The sequence below is a fragment of the Fonsecaea erecta genome (genome assembly GCF_001651985.1).
Source record: "Fonsecaea erecta strain CBS 125763 chromosome Unknown Scaff1, whole genome shotgun sequence".
NCBI lineage: Eukaryota > Fungi > Ascomycota > Eurotiomycetes > Chaetothyriales > Herpotrichiellaceae > Fonsecaea > Fonsecaea erecta.
Genome location: NW_017387244.1, coordinates 2,565,990 through 2,589,778, shown reverse-complemented (window position 1 = coordinate 2,589,778; position 23,789 = coordinate 2,565,990). Strand labels below are relative to the sequence as shown.

Here is a 23,789-nt window from a genome sequence, read left to right as displayed (position 1 = left end):
GTGCTGCAGACAGAACTGAGAAGCATAGAACACACACGCCCAGAGTGCGTGACGAAATGCAAGAGAAGGATGGAACTAGAGGATAGACCCAAAAAGATCCAAGACCGGGGAGTATTGTTTATAAGGAGTGTGATTTCTCTAGTATAGTAATAACCCATTTATTTACTGCGGCCAAGACTTTTTCACTATGGGTGTCACTCCTCTCATCGGCACAACGCGATACAATTTTTTGATATATATATATATATATACTTCAAACCCCGTGCTTCGTCCGTGCTATGCAGAGCTATCAAACCAAAGAGAGTGCCAATCTGGAATTTTCACGTCGCCGGCAGGGTTCTCGGAAGACCAAGCAGGTCATGGCAGATATATGTTACTGACCCGTCCATCTGTTTACTCGGCGTCGCTCTCCTCCTCGGCGGTGTTGTCGTGGAAGTTCTTGCCCTCGGTGGTCTCGTTGATGACGCCGGCGCGGATGGTCCAGTCGCCAAAGTGCTCGCCGTCGGTGCGCTCCTTGGAGTAGCGGGCCAGCAGGTCCCGCATGATGTCCAGGATCTCGTCCTCCTTGATACTGCTGCGGTACAGCTTGTTCAGGCGCTGGCCATGGTAGCCGCCGCCTAGGTACATATTGTAGGCGCCATAGGCTTTGCCGACAAAGGCGGCCTCGGCGACCCACGGGCGGGCGCAGCCATTGGGGCAACCCGTCATGCGCATCACGATCGAGTCCTGCGACAGTCCATTCTCTTCCAGGCATGCCTCCAGCTTACTGATCAACGTTGGCAAGTACCTCTCCGACTCGGCCATGGCAAGACCGCAGGTTGGGAAGGCAACGCACGCTGAGCTGGACAGCCGCATGCCCGAGAACTGCGTGTTGTCCAGCTTGTATTTCTTCATCAGCTCGACGATGGCTGGTTTGGCTTCGTCGGTGACGTTGGACAGGATCAAGTGCTGATTTCCCGTGAGGCGGAACTCGCCCTTGTGGATCTTTGCAATTTCTCTCAGGCCCGTCCGCATCAAGAAGTCTGCCGTGTCCTCCACGCGACCGTTCTCGATGAAGAAGGTAAAGTGGTTCATACCCTTTTCGTCGCGGAGCCAGCCGAATGTGTCAATGTTCGAATCGAACTTGTACGGGCGTGGCGTGTCGAAGGTGATGCCTAGCGGGGTGAGGAGCTCTTGGACTTTCGACTTGAAGACTTCGTTGCCCATGTCGTCCATGGTGTACTTCAACCGTGCGTGTTTGCGGTTCTTCCGGTCACCGTTGTCGCGTTGCACGAGCATGATCTTTTCGCACACCAAATGTGCCACGTCGGCGGGGACATAGCCCATCATATATCCCAGTCGAGGGTAAGTCTTCTTATTATTGTGTGTAACACCCATACCGCCGCCGGCGAGGATGTTGAAGCCTTCAAGATGGCCGTTGTCCTTGGACCGGATGGCAATGAGGCCGACATCGTGAGCATAGACGTCGGTGTCGTTGTGGGGGGGAATGGCAATGGTGATCTTGAACTTCCTGGGGAGATAGGTCGGGCCGTAGAGGGGCTCAAAGTCTTGCACGGCGTCACCGGCGACTTGCGTCTTCTCACCAGTGGTGTCATCCTTCAACCAAATCTCATGGTAGGCCGTGGTGGAGGGCAAGAGATGGTCGGATATTCTCTTTGAAACGGCGTGGACTTCCTGGTGATATTCGGACAGGGTCGGCAAGCTCGAGCACATGACGTTCCTGTTGATATCGCCGCAAGCCGCGATGGTCGTCATGAGCGCCTTGTTGATCGCTCGCATGGCTGGCTTGAGCTTCGACTTGATGACACCGTGGAATTGGAACGTTTGCCTCGTGGTGAGCTTGATGGTTTCGTTGCCATGAGCCGAAGCAATTGCGTCCATCTGAACCCACTGTGATGGAGTCGCGACACCTCCTGGCAGCCGACATCTGATCATGAAGGAATAGGCTGGCTCAAGACCTTGTGCTTTGCGTTCATCGCGCAGGTCACGATCATCTTGTTGATAGGTACCGTGGAATTTAGTGAGCTGTTGATCCGACGCGGATATAGCACCGGTTGAAGTATCCGCGAGTCCTTCCTCGATGGTGCCTCGGAGGTAGTTCGACGCCAGCTTGATGTCTTCGTTGGTCAACGGCGGTGGCTCTTCTGGCAGCCCCTCCACATTGGCAACGTTGAGCGCTTGCCAGAGTCTAGGCTCCCACTCCTGGTACCCGGTTTGGAAGCTATCAGGGTCCTGATCGTCACCCAAACCAATGGCAGTCAGCAGCTTGCCTCCCAGGAATTGAACGCGAGTGTCCAGATCTTTTCCAGGCTTGTTGTAGAAAATCTTGTCTTCTTTTCGTGGCCAATAGTGGCTGTCACCGAGCGCAAAGACCGAGTAGTGGACATTGGAGAGGTCGAGGTCCGCAGCATCTTTGATCCCTTCCCAGAAAGCACGACCATTTTGTGGAAATTCACCTTGGCCGGCTGTGCTAGTGATGAACACCACGTTCTCCTCGTTTGGAAGATCCTCCAAGGGGTAATCGTCCATGGCGAACACCATAGTCTTCAAACCCCGAGCTTTTCCCCGGTTGCCTAGTCTCTTTGCCAGACCTTCTGCATTACCGTTGTCAGAGGCGAAAAGGACCGTCAGTGGCGCTCCGTATAAGCCCTCCAACATCTGTTCGTACGCGTCCTTCGCTTTGCGTTTCTGCAGCTTGCGGACTTCAGAACCGTAAGATTCTGAAAGGCTGGCGGCAAATTGAGGATGGCGGTTCATTACCTGTGTGAGCTGGTTGTCGCGACGCAAAAATTCCTCCAGCTCTCGTTTTATGCGTTCGGAATCGAGCGAGAAGGAAGGTTCCCCCTTGTCTTCATTGGACGGATCCCATCGGTACAATGGCCAATAACCCATGTCGACGGCTTTCTTCGTCTCTTGCAGGACGGTTAGCGGCGAATCGGTTTCCTTGTTGTAAGGGAGGTAGGCTAAAACGACTGACGGTCCGTTGAATCTTTCAGCCTCGATCATCGCTTGCAGGACTTGTGTGTAAGAACTGTACACGGCCACTGAGGCGACATAAGCGTTGCCAAAATTCATGGCATAGAGACCAATGTCTTTCTTGCGTCTCATGGCATCAGCTGCAGCCCGCTCCGAATACGGTTCTGAATCGATTATGAGCAAATTGACGTTAGCACCCGAGGCAAGAACGTGATGAACCCCAGAATTGCCCAGGTCATATGCCCAAGCATCGGAGCCAATCAACCACTGCGATTCCTTGAAAAAGAACGCTTTCTTGTCGAGGAGTGAATTGGCTAGCCGTGAGCCATCAGTGGATAGACGTGCAACGACCTCGGGAGCGATCTCGTTTGCTTTCGCCGCGTCATTAGCGTTCAAGGCCCATCGTGATAACCATTGCTTGGGAGATTCCGTGATGAATTGATTGCTGCGTGCAGCTCCTTCCACCTCCTTCACAAATTCTTGACGCCGTTCAGTCCGAGCGAGCAAGGAGCCAAAACCATACTCCGGTGATGCTGCAAGCGTGGAGGAGACGCCAGCGTTCTTCTTGTCGAGTAAATTGGCAATGTAGAGTCTGGTGCTGAACAACTGGTCGAGAATTTTAAGATAGGCATTCTCAACCTCGGGTTGTTCGGGGATAAAGCTGTCAACCGCAGGTTCTACCTCGTGACCAATACTGAGGTTCTGGATCGAGACGGCCGCGGCTTGGGAATAGCCGCGGCGTCGAGAGTGTTTTCGGGGCGTGACCGGAGGGGCGAGATTTTGGAAAATGCCACGAAGTGCTTGGAGAGCTGTTGATGCATCGATCTGACCCAGCCTGTACTGGACCAGAGAGATTGCACTTTGACCGCCAGCACCCGGGTTCAAACTTGACAACAAATCAAGGAACGAAGGGCCCCATTTCGTGGTCTTCCTCCTGATCTGCTCTAATACCGCAATCTTCTGAATCGTTTTTGGGATAGAGTCCAACAGAACAGCGCTCCCAAGCCATGGCCGGTACAACCGGGCAGTGATGATGCCGAGACTCGAAAGATCGGCTGGGACATCATCAGCGTCGAGGACGTCAACAAATACCCCAGTTGAGCCAAAGATATAGAGAGCTGCCTCGGCATCCGGAGGACCCGAGTATTCAATCGCAGAATAGTTGCGACCAGTTATACGGGAGATAGCCGCCCAAATTTCACTGACGTAATTAAAGATGTCAGTAGCGCTCACCGCGCGAGAAACTGGTGTCTCTATCGTAGTCGCAATTGACGATGGTGCGACGCTGCCTGAGGAACTCTCTCGTCGTGAGGAGGAAGATGCTGCCGAGGACGAATCCGTGTGCCCATTGGTTGATGTAGGGGCGGCAACAGGCGACAAAACTTCTCTCGAAGCTGGTGCGGGCGCTTGCGCAGGAGCAATTTCTGGGAGACCAAGATCTGTGACAGTGGCAGTCCTTCCACTATCGGTATAAAGGGTGTGTTCGGTTTCACCCGTATGCGAAGCCTTAATACCACTCTCAAGAAGTGCTTGAAGCAGCTCGCGGCTCTCGATCGCGACTGGATTGTCCTGGACGGAGTTGCTGGGGTCGTAGAAGTGAATGACACCTTTGCCGCTTCTCACAGCCAGGGCGTGAGCTGTCAACGCGATGTCCTGTGCCTCTTGTAGGGTCTCCGAGTGCAAAAAAGTAAAACCGCATTGTCTTATTGAGCTGATTTCCGAGAAGTCTGGCTGGGGTGTGGCCAGCGCCACGTGGAGGACAACTGGATATTGAGCGAGTTTATACAAATGAGGTACCGAGTTCAACAGAATGGAGGAGGGAGCCGTAACCGAGACCAGTTTACCGGCCTGAAGGGGCGTGTATGCAGAGAGCAGCGGGTCTGCATTCTGCCGCACGGGAACGATCTCGGGGAGGGATTTGGAGACGAAGTTCTTTGCTTTGCTCGCAACAAATCGAGAGAGATGAGGTGAGAACTCGGAATCGGTGCCCAGCGAAGGTTGGACGGAGAGAACGACATCGCTGGCGAGGTAGGCGATTCTCGCGACTGTCCAGTCCCGGTATGTTAGTCCCTGCAAATTGCCAACCCAGATTTCCACAAAGACAGTGGAAGCGGGGAACCAGATCTCAATAGATACATACCGGCTTCTGCGGGGCTAGCAACGGACCCCATGTCGCTTGTCGCTTGTCTGGTGGTCTAAGAGAATGACAGTAAACAAAGCATACAAGGTCGAGAAAAAGCAGAGCAGGAGGAAGAATCGACCGAACTGTAATACTTGAAGCAATATTGCCCTGCTGCACCATTCTCCGCTTTCTCATGCCTCCACAGCAGCCTCGACCACCGCCGGTATGCAAAAGCCGCCTCTCAAATTTTTGCTGCTACGGCTGTCGGTCTCGTCATTCGCTCTCCCGTCATTCTGATTGGTCGCCTCCCGATTGCGACATCGTGTGCCGATGGTTCGTGACGGCGACGGAGTGAGGATTTGAAGGGAAGAGCGGTTACAATTGACAAAAGAGATAGACTTGCCTAAAGCAGACTCCAGAGTGGGATCGGAGGATGTCGTGGGTATGTCTGCGTTTGGGAGGCCATCCCAATTCAACCTCTGCTAACAACATCTCATCGCACACAGCATACCTCACACAAACTTTGAGGAAATCTCCGAAGCGTAAAAAAAAGGACCAAACGGTCTGGAAACAGATGGTTTGAGTAATACGAAGGGGGGATGGTACACCATCTACCGGTTCTTACCACTGTAGCTTCGAGCTCGTGCCTGTTTGGAGTATCTACTCGACGAGCAGATTCCTCGTTTTCTGTGCTTGGAAGGATAACCATGCGGCCCCAAGAATGATTGATACCTGAGTCGCCTCAGGGACTAGATCCAGTCTACTAGCATAGGCATAGGAGTGTATGCCGATGGTAGGATAGGTGTTGGTGTTGTAGGTAGATCATGGCATCAAATTGCGTGCTCAACACCGAGTGCCGTTGGTGAGAAGGTCGCCTCAGCCTTGCATGCTCCGCGCAGCGAATCTTCAGTCTTGGCTCACGTCATTCGCGGATCATCTTTGTTCCGCGGTTTGAAGGGTTGAGAATAATTTTCCGCAATAATAGATGCACTGCACTGCGCTGCATGACCAGACCGTGTAGTCGCTCTTGCCAATCCAGCTAACCATGGCCGACGACGACGATCCTGTCATCGCCTCCTACGATGTCTGCCTGGCCAGTAGCATCTCCTCTCCTGATAGGGGTTCCTCCAAGTTGTATCTCCTCCAGTATCCCTCCCACCGCCCTTACCACATACCGTACAGTGCTGCAATATCGCAAGCTCCAACTGCCCTTCGTCTCAAATCCGAAGCTGGCTTCATAGAAATCGACGTCCCCATGTGCACATACGATAATTACAGCGAAGTTGCTGGTGAAAGATTTGGGAAAGCCATGGCCGAGAGCCGCACCATCAATACCGGAGGCTCATTTGGGTTGGCTGGTGGCTTTGGAGGGGGCACAACGCAACCGAGACTGAAGGATATTCCTATGCATGATCAACATACCTCACCTGCGCCGTTGCTTGAGACCCAAACACTGGGTGGAAAGATACCAAATCCGAGCACCCGCGATCCTATCTATCTGGTAGGGTGCTTCCGCCAAAACCAGATCCACCTGTCCTACTTAGATGCTGTGGTGCAAATGCGGCCCCAATTTCATCACATTGATGCTGAAGATGAATCCATCCAGAGACGGGCTGCAGGTGCCAGTAATGCCGGTTCGTCTCGTCCAAAACCTGGCCTGGAGCCGCCGGCACCCAAGGTGGAGTCGAAAGCTATCGAAATCAAAATCAGAGATACCAAAGATGATTCCAAGGATCGTGCCATGAATGACAACGCGCGACAACTGCGGGACATTCAAATGGACCAGTGGCAGACTTATGGGTGGGTGGATGAGGACGATCCCCTTGCTAAGACTGTGCTCGATTCGCGGATGCGCCTTGTCTCCGATCCAATGCACGCTCCCCCTAAACTGCACAGCTGTATCAGCAACGGTGACTGGTTGGACAGAATGAGTGCGCCCCGAGAAGATGGAAAGAAGGGCTTACTGGCCAAGTTACGCGGACGAGAACGAGAGCGAGCTCGTCGGAAGAAGGCCGAAGAAGAGAAACGACAACGGCAGAAGGAGGCGAGCGGGGCGGCGTCAAGCAGTCATGATCTGCTGGTCTGCATGAGCGAGGATAGCGACTTGAGTAGCCCAGATATTACAGACGATGACCTCCCAGAAGAAGACTTGACAGCGGGAAAGGACGTGGTGGACAATATTCAAATCAAGCAAGAGCCCACTGCTCCTTTCCCATCGTCCAGACGGAACCTCATATCGTCAAGCACAAAGTCCGGCCCGAGCAATCCTCCAAAAAAGAGAGGACGACCGAGGAAAAATCCAGCTCCCGACTCAATCCCCTTTGGAGACTAATTCTGGGAATCAGTCTGGCCATCTCATCGACCAAGGGGTGCCTTCCCGAGGGCGGCAGTGCAGAGGATGGCCATCTCTTTTCTTGCTCTGGAGAGCGAAGCAATTACGATACCCCCTAAATCATATCTCAGGCTATGGCTGGGTTTTTGTCCCAGCCTTAATGATCATTTGAAAAATCTTCAGATCCATCTTTGCATCCTTTGCCGTGGTCTTCACTTCCTTTCCGTTGGCAACCATCTGGTACAATTCCTTCATTTCCAAAGTATAAGGATCTTCATAGGTCCGCTTGACCGTTGACTCTCGGTACACTCCGTCGATGTTTTCGCAGACAACCATGGTCACTGGCAGACCCTTAACATAGGGGCTGTCATATTTGACTCGAACGGATTTTGTCATGCTATACACCTCAATATGGGCATCAAAACGAGGAACATTGTCAACCCCAGATTCATAGGTTACCGAAAAGGTGGGATATTCCAACAGTGCACTGTACACGTCAGTTAACCACAGCCCAATGCAAGATATCGTCAAGCATACCTCCAGAATGGAAGATTTATCGATGCTCCGATGACACGTCCCGGCATCCCGAGAGCTTCTCTCATTGCCGACAAGTCATGAGAACCCAGGCCACCCAACAGTCGCCACATCCTCGTGGACTCGGCATTGACAGGTAATCCACATTCGACTGACAGTGCTTGATACACTATTTCCGATGCCCTGTCATTTTTGTCTTGCACGGCTTCCGGTGTGAAATCAGTGAACACCTTTGGAAAAGTGCCTGATTGTGCGACAAAGTGGCTGTTGGGTCCGATTATATCTGTTCAACAGAGGCTGCCGTTCAGAGTCTGCGCCACCAATCATTTGAGACAGGAGAGTTATGTACCTCTAACTCGAGCATACAGAATCTTGTCCATCCCTCCAATCTCCTTTGTCAGGTCTACAAAGGCTGCAGCATACCGACGCATATATCCCACCATTACTTTACCTCTGGACTTTTCTTCCGCCTCGATAATGGCGTCGGCATCCCTCAGGCACAGCGCCATTGGTTTCTCGACAAAAACATGCTTGTCGTGCCTCAGCCCCTCTATTACATGCACGGCATGGTACTCATCGGAGCTCGCTATGAAGACCAGGTCGACATCTGGTGAAGCGCAAAGCTCAGCCGGATTCTGTGTGATTTGCGGGATGTGGTTGATGACCTTCTGAGCATTGTGCCTGAGAGATTCTGCTGATACATCACACAGGTAGGTGATGGTGAAGAAATCAGAGAGGAAACCCAATGTCGAGATGTGTGCAACCTGTGTTATCTCGCCACAGCCTATTATGCCCACCCTGACAAGCTTGTTGGCGACCATCTTGAGAATGGACTGTAGAGTGTAGATGGACTATTCGAGGAGCCTCAGGCTGGACCCTGAGATCCCTTTTGCCTTCCTCACGTGCTACTCTGCCGCGTGTGGGGCCGCATCAGTAGCGTGTATTGACATTATTGGTGTCTTCTGTGAAGGCACGTGAGCCGGGCTCCACCGGGAAAGCTCCGTCCAATGCTGGCAGATGCAGATGCTCCTGAACCCGAAATGATTTTTTGCCATGCGCTTCAAGTCACTCCATCTTCTTCCTATCGACGGCATTGTACCATCACCTCAATTTCCTTTCTTTCCATCCGTTGGGCGCTGTGCAGGGCTTCTGTGATGATAGATTTCTCGGAAATTCCTATCGTTGCAGCTTGTACGAGCAGTTTTAGATCTGGTTTTGCGCAATGCTGCGCACGCGAGCTACAGCCAACTCGAAGCATGCCCTTCAATATGTCCAACAGGCAGCAGAAAGGATACAGCTGCCATGGCTGTGTCCTGCCCTCGCTCAGTCATATACTGTCAGATCCCAGCACAGATCAATAAGCACACGTCCCACGGTCTCGCGCTCCAAGACGTTGCCTGCACCCATCACCCAGTCCAGGCATCTTGCCTCCCCAGCATCCGCACACGAGAGTTTCGACCGCAGCGATGATTATATCCCTTTTACCTATGGCAACCGAGAATATCCCATAGCCCAGAATCCGCATCGGTCTTCCAAAGATGACCTTTCTCCGTTTGACCTGTCTCAGATATTGATGCTCGATGCTGCGGACCTTGTTGAAGACCACCTCGAGACCAATGCGGGCAGCAACAAGCTAAGGAATATCGATGAAATCGAAGCCACCCTAGACGCTTGTTTGCAAGTGCACCGATGGGATCGGGCATTCACACTGCTGTCACAACTGAGCCTTTTCTGTCAAAATAATCCCTCTCGATTGCGGAACTCATTCAATCGCGTCCTTGGGGCTATGGTGGACGATCTTATATGGAGTCGCAATGACGAACATGAAAAAAGGATAAATGAATGGATCGAGGTGCACATGAGAAAAGCCGAGCTGGAACCGGACGCTCATACCTTTGCATTAAAATTAAAAGTGGCTTTGGAGACCTTGATCGGATCGAAAAGAGATCGAACAGTGCGTCGCTACTGGGACATGACCAAAAGATATCAATTGGAGAGCAAAGTCCTGAGTATGCGAGATGTCTTGGATGACAGAGATCTTGGGAGACTTTCTGAAATTTGTCCAATCGAAGTCACGGCCCGTCAACCGGAGCGACTGGACGATCCCCTGCCGCAAGATTCCGTGCGGACCGGATCTTTAGAGAAAGAGCAGGTCCATGTTCGAGAAACTGAACAAAAAGGGTTGGGATTGTCCTCGCTCAGACGCTCGCTGTCTCTCTTTTCTGAACGGACAGAGAACACTGTTGAGGCGAGATCAAAGGAAGACCCTCTTACACAAAGGCAAAGGCGATTGGAGAGAGACGCAATACAATCCGCTCTCGACAGGTGGAAGGCCGAATTTCAGAAAAGAGCTAGCATAGGGATTCTGCCGACGGATCTCGCTCATGGCGAAATTGGAGCTTTGCTTTGGCAATGGCACGAGATAATGGCTGAAAAGATCAAGCAAGAAATCAAGCTGGCCAGGGAAGAGGATGGACTGCCGGGTCCAAAATCAGCGCAACAGAAGCTTCGAGCCGAATGTTCACCATTCCTCGAGCTGCTACCCCCGGAGCACGTTGCTGCCGTGACCTCCATTGCCCTGGTCCAGATCATGAGCAAGGTCGGCGCATCGAAGTCGGTCAAGCTCGTCCGGCTGGTCACTTCACTTGGACAAACACTTGAAAACGAACACAACGCGACGAATATCAATCGGGAAAGAAATGCAGTGCGCAAGGCGAAGCGACAAGGAATCATTGAATCCCCGTTCGAGCATGGAGCAATCCTATCCTCGCATCTGCACAGACGCTCGTCTCACCATGCTGCTCGACCATTTGTGTACAATAAAGAGTGGACTAAAGCAATACACGGGAAGGTCGGGGCTGTACTCTGTGAACTTATGTTTGAGACGGCCAAGATCACGATCACAAGAAAGGACTCAACGACGGGAGCTGCGCTTTCAATGCCTCAGCCTGTCTTCTTGCACTCCACGGCCTACCAGAATGGTCGAAAGGTGGGGATGGTGTCCTTGCATGAAGACTTTGTCAAGCTTCTTGTCAGCGAGCCTGCAGAACATCTGATTGCCAAGCAATTACCCATGGTGTGCCCGCCAAAACCGTGGAAAGGCTTCTACGACGGCGGTTTTCTAGAGTCGAAGCAACCCTTTCTCCGCATCAAACAGAATGAAACCGCGCAAAAGGACTACGGCATCGCTGCTGCAAGCCGAGGTGACCTTGACCAACTTTTTGCTGGAGTTGACGTCCTGGGCAAGACCGGATGGCGAATCAACAAGGATGTGTTTTCTGTTATGCTCGAAGCGTGGAACAGCGGTGAAGAAGTCGCCAACCTCCCACCTCTTAACAAAGTCTTCCCTGAAGTCGAACGGCCTGGAGAGAACGCAACGCAAAAGGAGCGCTGGGAGTGGTTTTCGAAGATGCGTGCCATGGACAACGAGAGGACAGGCATCCATTCAAATCGGTGTTTTCAAAATTTCCAGATGGAGATCGCGAAGGCCTACCTCAACGAGACGTTCTATCTGCCACACAACATCGACTTCCGCGGGCGTGCCTATCCTATCCCACCGTATCTCAACCAAATGGGTGCCGATAATTGCCGAGGGCTCCTGTTGTTTGATAAAGGGCGTGAGCTGGGCAACGACGGACTGCGCTGGCTGAAAATCCATCTTGCCAATGTGTACGGGTACGACAAGGCCAGCCTCTCTGACCGTGCTCAGTTTCCCATGGACCACCTGGACGACATTTACGATTCTGTTCGGAATCCTCTCAACGGCAGGCGCTGGTGGCTCTCCGCAGAGGATCCGTGGCAATGTCTGGCCACTTGTTTCGAATTGACTAGCGCTCTTGAAAGCCCCGATCCGACGAAGTTTGTTTCGCGACTCCCAATTCATCAGGATGGGTCGTGCAATGGACTGCAACATTATGCGGCGCTCGGCGGCGATCTGGCTGGAGCCCGGCAAGTCAACTTAGAACCGGGCGACAAGCCTGCTGACGTCTATAGCGGTGTGTGCGAGCTGGTCAAAGCCGAGATCAAGGAAGACGCTGCCAAGGGTGACGCGCTGGCAAAAATGCTTGATGGCAAAGTTACACGCAAAGTGGTCAAACAGACTGTCATGACCAATGTGTACGGAGTCACGTTCCTTGGTGCCATCCGGCAAGTGCGTAAACAGGTGGAGGTCCTGATTCCCGAAGTCGAAGCTGCTGGGCTTTCGGGCAAAGCATCGACGTATATTGCAAGAAAGATCTTCAGAGGTCTCGGTGCACTGTTTACGGGAGCTCATGAAATCCAATACTGGCTGGGTGATTGCGCCAACCGTATCAGCTCCTCGATCTCGCCAGCCCAGCAAGAAAAGATTTATGCAAAGGAAGCCTCGGGCGTCACGAAGACTAAAGAGCGGTCAGGCCGAGGCAAAGCCAAGGGCAAGGAGGTATTAGAATCTGCGGCGTTCCGGTCACCGGTTATTTGGACCACGCCTCTCAAACTGCCTGTGGTACAGCCATATCGCATCAACAAGGGGTTGACAATCCAGACGAATCTGCAGAGCATCACACTGGCCCAACCGAGTGTGGCAGACTCTGTTAACAAGAGAAAACAACTGCAGGCATTCCCTCCAAATTTTATCCACTCGCTTGATGCCACGCATATGGTCCTCTCAGCTTTGAAGGCCAACGAACTTGGACTCAGCTTCTCTGCCGTGCACGACAGTTTCTGGACCCACGCTGCCGACGTCAACTCTCTCAGCGAACTCTTGCGAGATGCTTTCATCCGCATGCACAGCGACGACATCATCGGGCGGCTTGCGGCCGAGTTCAACAAGCGATACGACGGTCATTTCTACTTGGCGCAAATCAACAAGTCTAATGTGCTAGGTAAGGCCATCACCGCGTACCGTAAGCAGATGGTTGCCGAAGGCGTCTTCCCTGCGGGCAATGGATCGAAGAGCATCCAGCAAAGACGGCATGCCGAATTGTTGCGAGAAATCCGAAAGAAGAAACTGATGGCCAGTAATGATCCTAAACAGAGAGAGGAAGGTGAAAGGATGACGACGGCGGCGAGTCTGTATGAGCAATACGATGGAGATAAGTATCTGTTTCATCGCGATTCTCTTGGAGAGACAGCCATCGGTGCTATTCCCGAGACGATGGAGTGTGCCAAGGAGGAGATCGTGGAGGCAGCTCTGAACGCGAGCGAAGTTGCCGATGATATCGACCTTCCAAGCACGTTGGATCCGCTAAGAGATTCGGTCGCCAACGAGAGTGATGAAGACCCCATCGACGTCAAGACTGGCAGCACCACCCCCGATGGTCCTGCGTCCGACCTACTCGCCAACGCGCACCAAGCTGCTGTCAATGCCTTTGGCCAGAGGCTCCGAACACAAAAGAAGAAGAGTAGTCAGAAGAGCCAAAATAACCAAATATGGCTGTGGCTGCCCATCAAATTCCGGCCTGTGCCGAAAAGGGGTGACTTTGACGTTAAGAGGCTGAAGGACAGCACTTACTTCTTTTCATGACTGTATTACATGCTGGAGACCAGTGGAAGAGGGGGCGTCTTTTGCATGGTGCAGGCGCACCTAAGATGACATTTAGCAGCAAGGAGTTTGGGAGACGGAAGAACTCATGAAAAAAGTGCATGCATGATAAAAGGGCGTTTGCATATATAATGGGTGTGTATCCAAGGAGGGGCTGTATGGGGTAGATTTGAGTGATCTACTGTCCACTTGAAGTGCATGTGTGTGTATATGTATATATATACCAGCTCTCCTCATTGGAACTGGGATGTGTGATAGTACAGAGGTGACACTGTGATATACCGGCATATGGAGAGCCTGATCTGGTCCTTCGCGGACCGAGTGATATAGCTGCAGAGCAGGGAAAATGTAAATTACATGGCGATATCCCATCGTGCCCATCCCTATTTCCTTTCGTGCTTGGGGAGATCAAGTCGTACTACATACAGTACCTGCTGGCCACATACATACATACATACATAAATTTCCAAATGAAAGCCAGTTTAGGCACTCCAAGAGGATGATGATGATGGCTCAGAACGAGGTGGCACACTCGAAGCTCTCGGCCTTCCCCACGTCGCCGTGACCCTTGTACCGCGCCACGAGGGGATACGGACACAGCGGCCTGTGGATCTTGTGGCCGTGCGGCCGGGTGAAGCTCTCCCCGTGGAGCACGTCGGGCGCGACGCCCTCTTCGACCCACCGTCTCAGCTGGGCCAGCACGCCGACGGGCAGCGCGCCCTCGCCGCTGCCGCAGTGCTGAACGCCCGGGACGAGGAAGAGGCGGTAGAAGTCTCGCACGTGGCTACCGTTGTCGCTGTGACTACCACCAAACCGCCGCAGCACCTCGTCGTAGTACTGCTGCGTCTGGCCCGGCATGATGGCCTCGTCGCTGGTGCCGTGCCAGGTGATGATCTTACCGCCGCGGGCGTGGAAGGCGCTCAGGTCCGGGTTGCTGGTGGAAAGGAGCGAGTGGTACTCCTCGTCAGACTGGTCGAAGAGGCGGACGAGTTCGGCCAGCGTGATGCGCTCGGCCAGGTCCGCCGCGGTGAGGCTCGGGTCCTTGTACAGGAATAGTCGGATCCAGTCCAGCACCAGCGAACTCGGGTTGGCCACGCAGGTCTGGTTTTTCCAGAAACACGTCGTCGCTGCGAAGGACGTCAGCGGCGTCGAATGCGTCACTCGGTGCCAGTTGGGTTGTCTAATCGAGCCCGGCGCCGCGCCCCAGAGGTGCCACGCAATGTGCGGGCCAGCGTAGCCGATCTTGATTGTGGTGTGGTTGACGCGTTGCTGGCGGTTTTCGTCGTCTTCGTCTCTGTCGTCTGCGTATTCCATCTCGCAGTCGATCTCCTTCCCCACGAGCTTGAATGGGTCGAATTCGCAGTCTTCTTCATTCGAGATGATCCCGTCCTTAACACCGTCCAGCTCGTCGCACTCCTCGATCGCGGCTTTTGTGATCGCCTCGAGTTCGCACGCCGGGGGATACTCCTTGAGCGAGTGCATCATCATGTACGAGAAATAGTGCATGACGATCAACTTGGGCCAGTATATAGCCGGAGCGGCCGCCAATATGCCGTCGTAATCCTGGGGGTAGCGTTGGGCCAGCATCAAGCCTTGTCTGCCACCGGTGGAACAGCCCTGAAAGTAGCTATATTTCGGGGCGATGCCGTAGAAGGAGGTGACGATGGACTTGGATATGACGGCCATATCGTGCAGGCACACCGAGGCGAAGTCCTGCAGGAGATAAAGGTTGACGTTGCCCGGGGAGAGCATGGCCCATGTCTCGGTTTCGGGCTCCTCGGGGCTGAGGGTTAGGGGGGGATGGCCTCCGTCTGTGCGTGAGATGGCGTAGCCCTGCAAAAGGGCGGTATGAGAAATGAAGGGGGGAAGGCACATGGAGAAGCCGCCTCCGCCTTGGGAGAGGAGAAGACCGTTCCAGGACGGTGATGTGCCACCATTGCCATAGCGGGCATGATCTGGCCTGCTACTACGAGAACCCGCATAGACCTCGTCCGACACTGACAGGGGCAGCCACATATTCACATTGATGGTGTCGTGTTGGCCCGGGTGCGTATACGTGACGGTGACATTGCAAAAGTCGAGGTTGCCGTCATGGCCGTACATTGGCGGGTCCGAGTTGAAGAAGTTTGGGGGTTGCCAATAGTGCGCGGTATAGTTGCTGACCAGCGACGAGGTGACGTTGAGAATCTCTGCGCCGAATAGAGTCGGGCTGGGCAGGTTTGAGGAGAGACATGCGGCCGTCAGGTTCAGAGAGCCCGAGCCAAGGGGAGAGAAGGAGAACGGAGCTTGTGGTGTGAGAGAATCCATGGTATATTTCGTCGAGTGAGCCCGATTGAGGTCTATCTAGCAATCGACGAGGCTCCAGCGAGCGAGGTTGGTGATTGCCTAATTCAAGAGCAGGTTCACGGGGGAGCACGAAGAATGCTGGGTGTTCACATGTGTGGAGGAGCTTAACAGCAGCCAATGCAAGAAGGGATATTGTTGAACGAAGGATGCCTGTTCAATGAGGTTCCAGGCAGATTGATTGTGACCATTTCCCACGGACAAGCGTATTCGTAAGCTTCTCCACCAGAGGTATCGACAGGGTTGTAGAGGGTTGTCCTCGGTATTACGTAGGCGATACTTACCATAAGCGACAGGGGTTGACAAAGAGGAGGAGGAGGAGGTGGTGGTGGTGGTGGTAGAGGAGATGGTGGTGGAGTTAAGCTCGTGCGAGGGGGCCCCGGATCATTGTATTCCCGAAGGCCGGACGGATCATTTAAACTGTCAAGCCTTGTCCCGAGTACATCCAACAACTACTTGATATTGGACTCCCCCTCTGTTAAATACAGCTCCTTCTTCTTCTTCGCTCCTCTTCTAGCCTAGAAGTGTGATGAGTGTCCGAATACATCGCCAAGAAAACAGACAGCACCACAATGAGCTCGCCGCCTCTCCTTCGTCCAGCTATATTGGTCGTCTCCGACACCGCGGCTGCTGATCCCTCGACCGACAAAGCCATCCCCATCCTCAAGGACGTCTTCTCACACGACGGCGCTGGGAAATGGAGTGAGCCGCTCTTCGACATCGTCAAGGATGATGTGCTGGAGATCCAACGGGTAGTCCGCGGGTGGACGGATTCCGAGACTGAGACCACCAATAGCGGCGTGGTCAACTTGGTTATTACCACCGGAGGGACAGGCTTCGCACGACGAGACTTCACCCCGGAAGCTATTGCACCCTTGCTCCACCGGAACGCTCCTGGAATTGTGCATGGGATGCTGTCTGCGTCATTCCAGATCACGCCGTTCGCCATGATGTCGCGGCCTGTGGCGGGCGTCAGGAACAAGTCCATCATCATCACCTTGCCCGGGTCGCCCAAGGGCGCCAAGGAGAACCTTCAGGCGGTGTTGAAGCTGCTGCCTCACGCCTGCTTGCAGGCCGCAGGCCAGGATTCGCGAACGGCCCATGTGGGAGGAGTGAAGAAACTGGAGCAGGAGGCTGGAGTTGGCCCATCTGTTTCTGGTGGTGCTGCTACGGCTGGCGGACATGATCACGATCACTGCCATCAACACAACCACCATCACGACCACAGCCATGGAGGAGGAGGTGGTGGTGGTGGCCATCATGGTGGACACAGAATTCCCAAAGCACACACCACGCCCTCGGAGCGACCTCAACTACAATCCAACGACCCCCGTCTCGGCGCCGGCGCACGCTACCGATCATCGCCATACCCGATGCTGAACGTGTCTGACGCCGTGTCGAAAATCTTTGAAAACACCCCATCCCCCACAGTCGAACTCCGAGACGTGTCACCAGATCTGGTCGGCTACGTAGTCGCTGAAGACATCAAAGCCGCAGAGGCTGTCCCGGCTTACCGCGCAAGTATCGTGGATGGATATGCTGTGATCGTACCCGACAAGGCCACTTCGCAAAGCATCAAGGGGATTTTTCCAGTCGCCTCGGTTTCACATGCCCAAGCGTCGTCCTTACCACCGCCTCTCCAACAAGGTCAGATCGCCCGGATCACCACGGGCGCACCGCTACCGGAACACGCCAACGCGGTCGTCATGGTCGAAGACACCGTCATCGCCACCCTCACACCCGACGGGAAGGAAGAAGCCTGCGTGGAGATCCTCACGGACGAACTCGTCGAGGGCGAAAACATTCGCGAGCCCGGGAGCGACATCGAACTGGGTCAAGTTGTTGTCGCCAAGGGCACACAGATCAGTGCGCTGGGCGGCGAGATCGGGGTCCTTGCGGCGGCCGGCATCAAGAAGGCTCCCGTCTACCGCAAACCACGGGCCGGCGTCATGTCGACCGGTGACGAAGTGATGGACGTCACCTACGACGGCGCCCTGAGCGGCGGCATGATCCGCGACTCGAACCGGCCATCGCTGCTGACGCTGCTGCGCGGCTGGCGGATGTGCGACGAGGTGGTGGACCTGGGCGTGGCGCGGGACACGCCGCACCACGAGCTCGAGCACAAGCTGCGGGACGCCTTCCGGCTGCACGACCTGGACATGGTCATCACGACAGGGGGCGTGTCGATGGGCGAGCTGGACCTGCTCAAGCCGACCATCGAGCGCGCCCTGGGCGGCCAGGTGCACTTCGGCCGCGTCAACATGAAGCCGGGCAAGCCCACGACGTTCGCCAGCGTGCCGATCAAAGACGCCGGGGAGCGCCAGCAGAGACTCATCTTCGGCCTGCCCGGCAACCCGGCCAGCGCGCTGGTGACGGCGAACCTGTTCGTGCTGCCGTGCCTCCAGCACATGACGGGCCTGCCGGCGGACGAGGCGCGGGGGCCCCCACGGGTCAAAGTGCGCGTGCAGGGCCGGGTGCGGTGCGACAAGACCCGCGTCGAGTACCACCGCGTACTGGTCTCCGTGGACCCGGAAGACGGCAGCAAGCTCGTGGCGCGCAGCACCGGCATGCAGCGCAGTTCGCGGGTCGGCAGCCTCGCGAGCGCCAACGGGTTGTTGGTCTTGCCCCAGAGAGAAGGGTATATCGAGAACGGGGGCGAGTGTGAGGCGCTCCTGGTCGGGATGGTGCTGGGATATTGATTGATTGACTGATGGATAGATGGATGAGAATGGGACTCGACATGGTGATGAGGAGGAAGGTGGGAAGCTCAACAACACCAAAGAAAGACTTGAATTCACAGCGAAGGAAGTTGTCATGAGCACACACGTTGGTTGATGTGATGTGATGTGATGTGATGTGATGTGACGAGGCAGAAGTTCAAGCTTGCATTCGCATATATGAAGCACCTCGTACCCAGCCTGTCTATCTATATAATCCATCCACCAGAGTGCAGAGTGCAGAGTGCAGAGAGGGGGTATCAATGTCATAAGAATAACACACACGCCGTGAGACACATACACACACACGCCAACGCACCAGATCCGTCGCTGTGATTTGATGCTTTCTCTGGCTTGCAGCCTTTTCTCGTGATGCTGTGGTCTGTCTGTCTGTTCGTTCTTTGAATCAACCCGTACTTAGACGCCACGGAACCGTAACATGCAAAGCGGCTCTTTAATCAAACCGGTATCGGAAGTCATCCTACTCAAGGAATATCGCCTCTCTTGTACTCACGCCTCTTGACCGCTCTCAGCGCCGGTAGTGTATGACTCCTCCCCGGCTCTCGACCAATCTCCACGACCAAAAATCGGACAAAGTCCTGCAAAATCCAATAACTGCTGTGTGCACTGAGCATGTTCAAATATTGGAATTCCAAGGGCCCGGCGCCCGCGGATAGGAACCAATCAATCTGTCCGTTGTCATTGAGCAGATACATGCGCTTTTCGGCAATTTCCTCCCGCGTGAAATTGTGCGTCTCCAGCTCCACGGTGCTGGGCATTTGAGTGAGTTGTGGGCGGGAGGGCGAGGCGATAGCAGAATAAGGATCACCTGTGGTACCCGACGCCCATCGTAGGTTGTGGCCGATGCGTGTCATGAAACTAACACTAGCGCTGGGTATAACGGCCTGTTGAAGGGACTTTGCATAGAGCTCATCCACGGATGCATTTTGCAGGTAGGAGATCGGATCGTTTCTGTGGACGATATTATAGATGTTGTCGACAGCAAGGCATCCGTATTGCGCCTCGCTGGCAATGCCCGCTTGACGATCTTCTCCTTTCATACCGGGCTTGTTCCTGCCCTTTCGCGGGACGAGATTCGCACTGTGAAGAAGCAGGAAGAAACCCGAAGGACTTCCGCAGCAGAAGATGTTGGTGGTATCAAACTCGAAAATCTTTTCGCTGGGCGTTTTGGGGTCAAATTTGATGTCCTTGCCAAGTCGAGTGGGCTGTTGGCTGAGAATCTCCATGGCCATGACAGAACCGAGGGAATGGGCAATCAGATGCACCCTGCCATAGTCTTCGAACCCTGGGTTATTACGACACCAAAGTCGGTAGACCCGGTTGGCTTCCCTAATGACTGCCGAGGTCATCTTTTCCTTGTGGTGCGACATATAGTAGGGAATGTCCAGCATAACGTCGCTGATAATGGATCGCACGGCAGGGAGAGTGTCGGGAGTGATGTCTTTCAAGGCGTACTTATTCTCGGTGTCTCCAGAAGCAGCCTTGATGTCCTCGTCGAACGAGACGGTCAACCGCCAGTTCACAGGCAGGACCATGATACCCGTTCCGTGTCTCAGATTCCCTTTCACGACTTCACTTGCCAGCTCAACATTAAATTCTCGTCGCAGACCATTCACGGCGTGAGTGAAATGGAAGCTGTCTACTCTCTCAGAAAGCTTTTGCCCAATGCCATGAATGACGAAGACCAGGTCAGTAACCTTGGGCGCTTTACTATCGTGTTCGCATGCTGCGCACGACATCCGTCGTCCTCGGGTAGTGGCATCCCCCGATTGAGACATATAGGCTCCGACCTTCGCATGAGCAGCTTTAGCGTCCATCTTGGGGTCAGGGTGGGTTTTCAACCACGCTTTACGGTCAAACCCGCGGACTACGGCCACACCGATCTGTCTCCCTTTCCGAAGGGAGCTCAAAGGCCGGCGATTCTGTGTGATGGAAGGAAGCAGGTTAGGCTTCAAGATTTGAGCGTTTCTAGCATCGGTGTAGATGACGCTGTGAGTAACAAAGAGCCGTTTCTCTGGGGTATTTCGAGGATCGGCCGCGGCGTTCTGGATGATCTCGGGGAGGTCTTTGCTCCCCTTCCGCTGTCTGTCATTTTCGTTGAATTCCTTCGTGTCCATGGCAGTGGAAGGTCTGCTCGATTTCGACTCGCCTGGCCACAGCTTGTAGACCACCTTCATTTCCGCAGAAGCACCATTGTCGATGCAAGCCTGCAGTTCCTCTTGGTAAGCGGGGCCAAATGGCTTGATATATTCGTAGCCGATTTCCAGACGATTTGCCACATCAGCTGGAACAGGCAACATAGTGTCTTTGTAGAACCAGGTGGCCCGAATCACGTTGGATGTGTCGTTGATGGGAGACCAATATATCGGTTTCATAACAAGGTCAGGCATTTCGACCAAATGAAGACGAGATACGCCCACCGGGACATAAGCTTTTCCATTCTCCTTCTCATTCTTGCGACGACAACCCGAACTCCGAGACCGACTTCGAGACTCAGCTTCTGATTCATCAGAATAGACTCCGCCGGGTTCATAGGTCAGCGCAGAACTGACATTGCGCCCACTAGGCGCGCGTGCAAATGGGCGACCGCTGATGTCGGAGCCAGGATCCAGTGAGGGTTGTGTTCCCTGTGTAGTCGTCTCGTCCACGTTGGCAGCCCTAGGAAGAGCATCGCGGTTGTCTTTTCCTTCCTTGTGCCGGCGGTGAAAGGGCGAAAATCGCCTCCTGTGCTTGCTCGAGTCTTTGCTGGGCTGTTGTTGGAGTTCTGCATTTTCCCGCAGCTCTTCAGCATCGACAGGTGGACCGTCCCCTTTCGAAGCGGCGTGTGCGTGCTCCAGCATGACCTCCGAACCTGCTGAAGGTGATTTGGGGGTGGGTCTTGAACGGCCACGCGGACCGCCTTTGGTCCCAGAGGAACCGGACTTTGTTGCTTGCAATTCTCCTCTGGTGCCCTGTCCATCTCGGAGTTGGGAAAATGAGAATATTCCTTGTGCCAGATTCCTCCTCCTGCTCACACCTTCTCCGCTGCATGCCTCTTCACCGGCTTTGTGGAAGGTCTGCCATGCTTCTTCCAACGCGGCATTGTCCCGGACCGAGAACGGTTGAGGAGGAAGGTCGGTGGCCTTGTCCGCAGACACTGGTGGCAGAGGAGAGAGAGGGTCATCAATCGGGAGCGAGGACACGTAGAAGAACTGTGCTTTGACTTTCGGGGGCGTTAATCCATCACTGGAGGTGTCATCAGGCTCGTCCTCGTAAAAGGCACATGTCGGTCCCAGCGAATGGACGAGCTGGGCCATGGTTATGGAAATAGTTGCATGTAGTTCGATTCCCTTATTTCCTGGGGGACATGCGGAGTTGCCTGAATCCAGTAACACCAGAAATGCATCCTCGTCCTAAAGTAAAATTAAAGGAAAGGAAAGGCCATACAAGTAGAAAACTTCAAAAAAAAGGTCTTCCAGAAACCTCTTACCTGTCATGTCGAATGACATGGCGGCGGAAGCCTGGAGGTTCGACGGCGAAGACACGAGGAAAAGCCCAACAAGCGGTGACGTATGTTGCTCCGTTGCTGGCTGCATCTGGTGCACCAGTGTACCGAGTACATGCAACTCAATTGGTCAGGCAAACCAAGCAATAGTTATATACTATTAACTACGAGGTACAATTCCATTGTCCTGATTGAGAACGAAGCAACTGAACGTGAATAGACCGTGACGGTCTTGAATTCTAGCTTTTAAATCGAATATCCATCCAGTCGTATGCCGACTGTCCTCATAACACAACCTCGCCTGGGGTCGCTTGAACGTTCAGCCCTGAACACCCCCGAGAACGATGCCTCACCAGCGTAAATATATACAGAGTCTAGCCTGGACTTATGCAAACATCATCCCAGCATTCCCCATCCAGCCAATGTGGTGCAGTCATCTCAATCTGCAGCTCCAGCTTCAACCTTTTGCCGAGAGTTCTCTTCGACCCTGGTGCTCAATCCAGTGCTCGTCCGAACACCCTTTTTCAGTAGCAAGAAACCAGCCTCTTATGGAGGTCCTCCTCGTAGCCTTGCGTTGGCATATCTGCCCGCCACTACCTGGTCCAGCGGTCACTCAAACTCGGCGGCCTTTGAACTCACCAGCAACCCAATAATCAGCCCAAACAGACCTAGCACACTCGAAAAGATCTCAATCACCAAGACCTTCACAAACATGCTCGCGTCCGCCGCATCGGCAAGGGCCGCACTGCTCCCGTTGATCCCAACGCTCACGCCACAGATCAAGTTACACATCCCCACCGTCATTCCGGCCCAGAATAAGGCGTAGCCTGTGTAGTAATTGGGTCCCGTGTACAGTGACTCTTCAGGTACCATATTGATTTTGGAGGAAAAGACGATGGACATGATGACGCCGTAAATCGCTACGACTTCGCAAAAGATGATAGAGATGAGATTCTTCGTCCGTATTCGTGGAGCCTTGACGCCGCCTCCGAGGATCGATGTGCCGGTGATAAAGATACCCCTACGTAGTAGACAAGGGTCAGTAATGCGCCAGGATGATCTCGAGTGCCCTTCAATTCAATACTGGAAGGCAAGCTTGAAAGGGAAATTTGTAGTATTCTTACCATGCCGCACCCACGACTGATAGACCTATACAAAGGCCGATGCCGAGATCTGCCCATACGTATGGAGACACTGTCTCGAGGAATTGTCCAACCTGCAGTCTCGTACGTCAGCCTCATGGTTTGTACAGAGAGTGAAGGGTGTCGTGGTCAGTTGCATACGTTGAATTGTTCGCCCTCGCCGTTGAAGAGCATATCTGGAAGCAATCTGTTAGTGGTGGCTGTTCAAATCGCAGGGATTAAGTTGATAATCTCACAAAGGCCAACAACTCCCAATGCGGCAACAGCGCCACCGGCAGGGTAGATGAGACTCATCTTGAACCCTCACCAATTTGGGAATGCTTGAAAGGTGATTGAATGTGTCGCGATCGCGGGAAAGTAAATGGAAGACGAGCTCATCATGCAGCAGAGGCCGCAGCTTGGGAATCCTTCGGCCTAAAAGCCAGGGCAGGTCAACCGAGTCTGTCACGTGGAAGGCTATCAGTCAGGAGTGGGGGTTGTATGAATGCTGTGGACAAGGAGATCCGTTGATGCTCACAATCAATACTGTCTCAGATATGCATAAGGAGACTTGATGCACCTAGATATTTAGCAGTGTGGATGTTGCTATCCAGCTTT

General features: G+C 53.7%; 8 protein-coding genes across 8 annotated transcripts; 3 read left to right on the top strand and 5 right to left on the bottom strand.

Annotated features, from left to right (window-relative positions):
* Positions 1-393: 393 nt before the first annotated feature.
* Positions 394-5,147, bottom strand: AYL99_00908 (sulfite reductase (NADPH) hemoprotein, beta-component; the record flags this gene model as incomplete). The annotated part of the gene is made up of 2 exons (XM_018832424.1): positions 394-5,021; positions 5,117-5,147. 2 exons carry the CDS (start codon positions 5,145-5,147, stop codon positions 394-396), a joined length of 4,659 nt encoding a protein of 1,552 aa, XP_018698303.1.
* Positions 5,148-6,143: 996 nt separating this feature from the next.
* Positions 6,144-7,430, top strand: AYL99_00907 (hypothetical protein; the record flags this gene model as incomplete). Its single annotated transcript, XM_018832423.1, has 1 exon — positions 6,144-7,430. The coding sequence occupies one exon, from the start codon at positions 6,144-6,146 to the stop codon at positions 7,428-7,430; it is 1,287 nt and encodes a 428-aa protein (XP_018698302.1).
* Positions 7,431-7,562: 132 nt separating this feature from the next.
* On the bottom strand, positions 7,563-8,785 carry AYL99_00906 (hypothetical protein; the record flags this gene model as incomplete). The annotated part of the gene is made up of 3 exons (XM_018832422.1): positions 7,563-7,917; positions 7,968-8,247; positions 8,314-8,785. 3 exons carry the CDS (start codon positions 8,783-8,785, stop codon positions 7,563-7,565), a joined length of 1,107 nt encoding a protein of 368 aa, XP_018698301.1.
* Positions 8,786-9,186: 401 nt separating this feature from the next.
* On the top strand, positions 9,187-13,467 carry AYL99_00905 (hypothetical protein; the record flags this gene model as incomplete). The annotated part of the gene is made up of 1 exon (XM_018832421.1): positions 9,187-13,467. The coding sequence occupies one exon, from the start codon at positions 9,187-9,189 to the stop codon at positions 13,465-13,467; it is 4,281 nt and encodes a 1,426-aa protein (XP_018698300.1).
* Positions 13,468-13,998: 531 nt separating this feature from the next.
* Positions 13,999-15,792, bottom strand: AYL99_00904 (hypothetical protein; the record flags this gene model as incomplete). The annotated part of the gene is made up of 1 exon (XM_018832420.1): positions 13,999-15,792. The coding sequence occupies one exon, from the start codon at positions 15,790-15,792 to the stop codon at positions 13,999-14,001; it is 1,794 nt and encodes a 597-aa protein (XP_018698299.1).
* A 608-nt stretch (positions 15,793-16,400) lies between these two features.
* AYL99_00903 (hypothetical protein) lies at positions 16,401-18,527 on the top strand (the record flags this gene model as incomplete). The annotated part of the gene is made up of 1 exon (XM_018832419.1): positions 16,401-18,527. The coding sequence occupies one exon, from the start codon at positions 16,401-16,403 to the stop codon at positions 18,525-18,527; it is 2,127 nt and encodes a 708-aa protein (XP_018698298.1).
* A 503-nt stretch (positions 18,528-19,030) lies between these two features.
* On the bottom strand, positions 19,031-21,862 carry AYL99_00902 (hypothetical protein; the record flags this gene model as incomplete). Its single annotated transcript, XM_018832418.1, has 1 exon — positions 19,031-21,862. The coding sequence occupies one exon, from the start codon at positions 21,860-21,862 to the stop codon at positions 19,031-19,033; it is 2,832 nt and encodes a 943-aa protein (XP_018698297.1).
* A 797-nt stretch (positions 21,863-22,659) lies between these two features.
* AYL99_00901 (V-type ATPase, C subunit) lies at positions 22,660-23,486 on the bottom strand (the record flags this gene model as incomplete). Its single annotated transcript, XM_018832417.1, has 4 exons — positions 22,660-23,071; positions 23,175-23,266; positions 23,334-23,368; positions 23,429-23,486. The coding sequence occupies 4 exons, from the start codon at positions 23,484-23,486 to the stop codon at positions 22,660-22,662; spliced, it is 597 nt and encodes a 198-aa protein (XP_018698296.1).
* Positions 23,487-23,789: the final 303 nt, after the last annotated feature.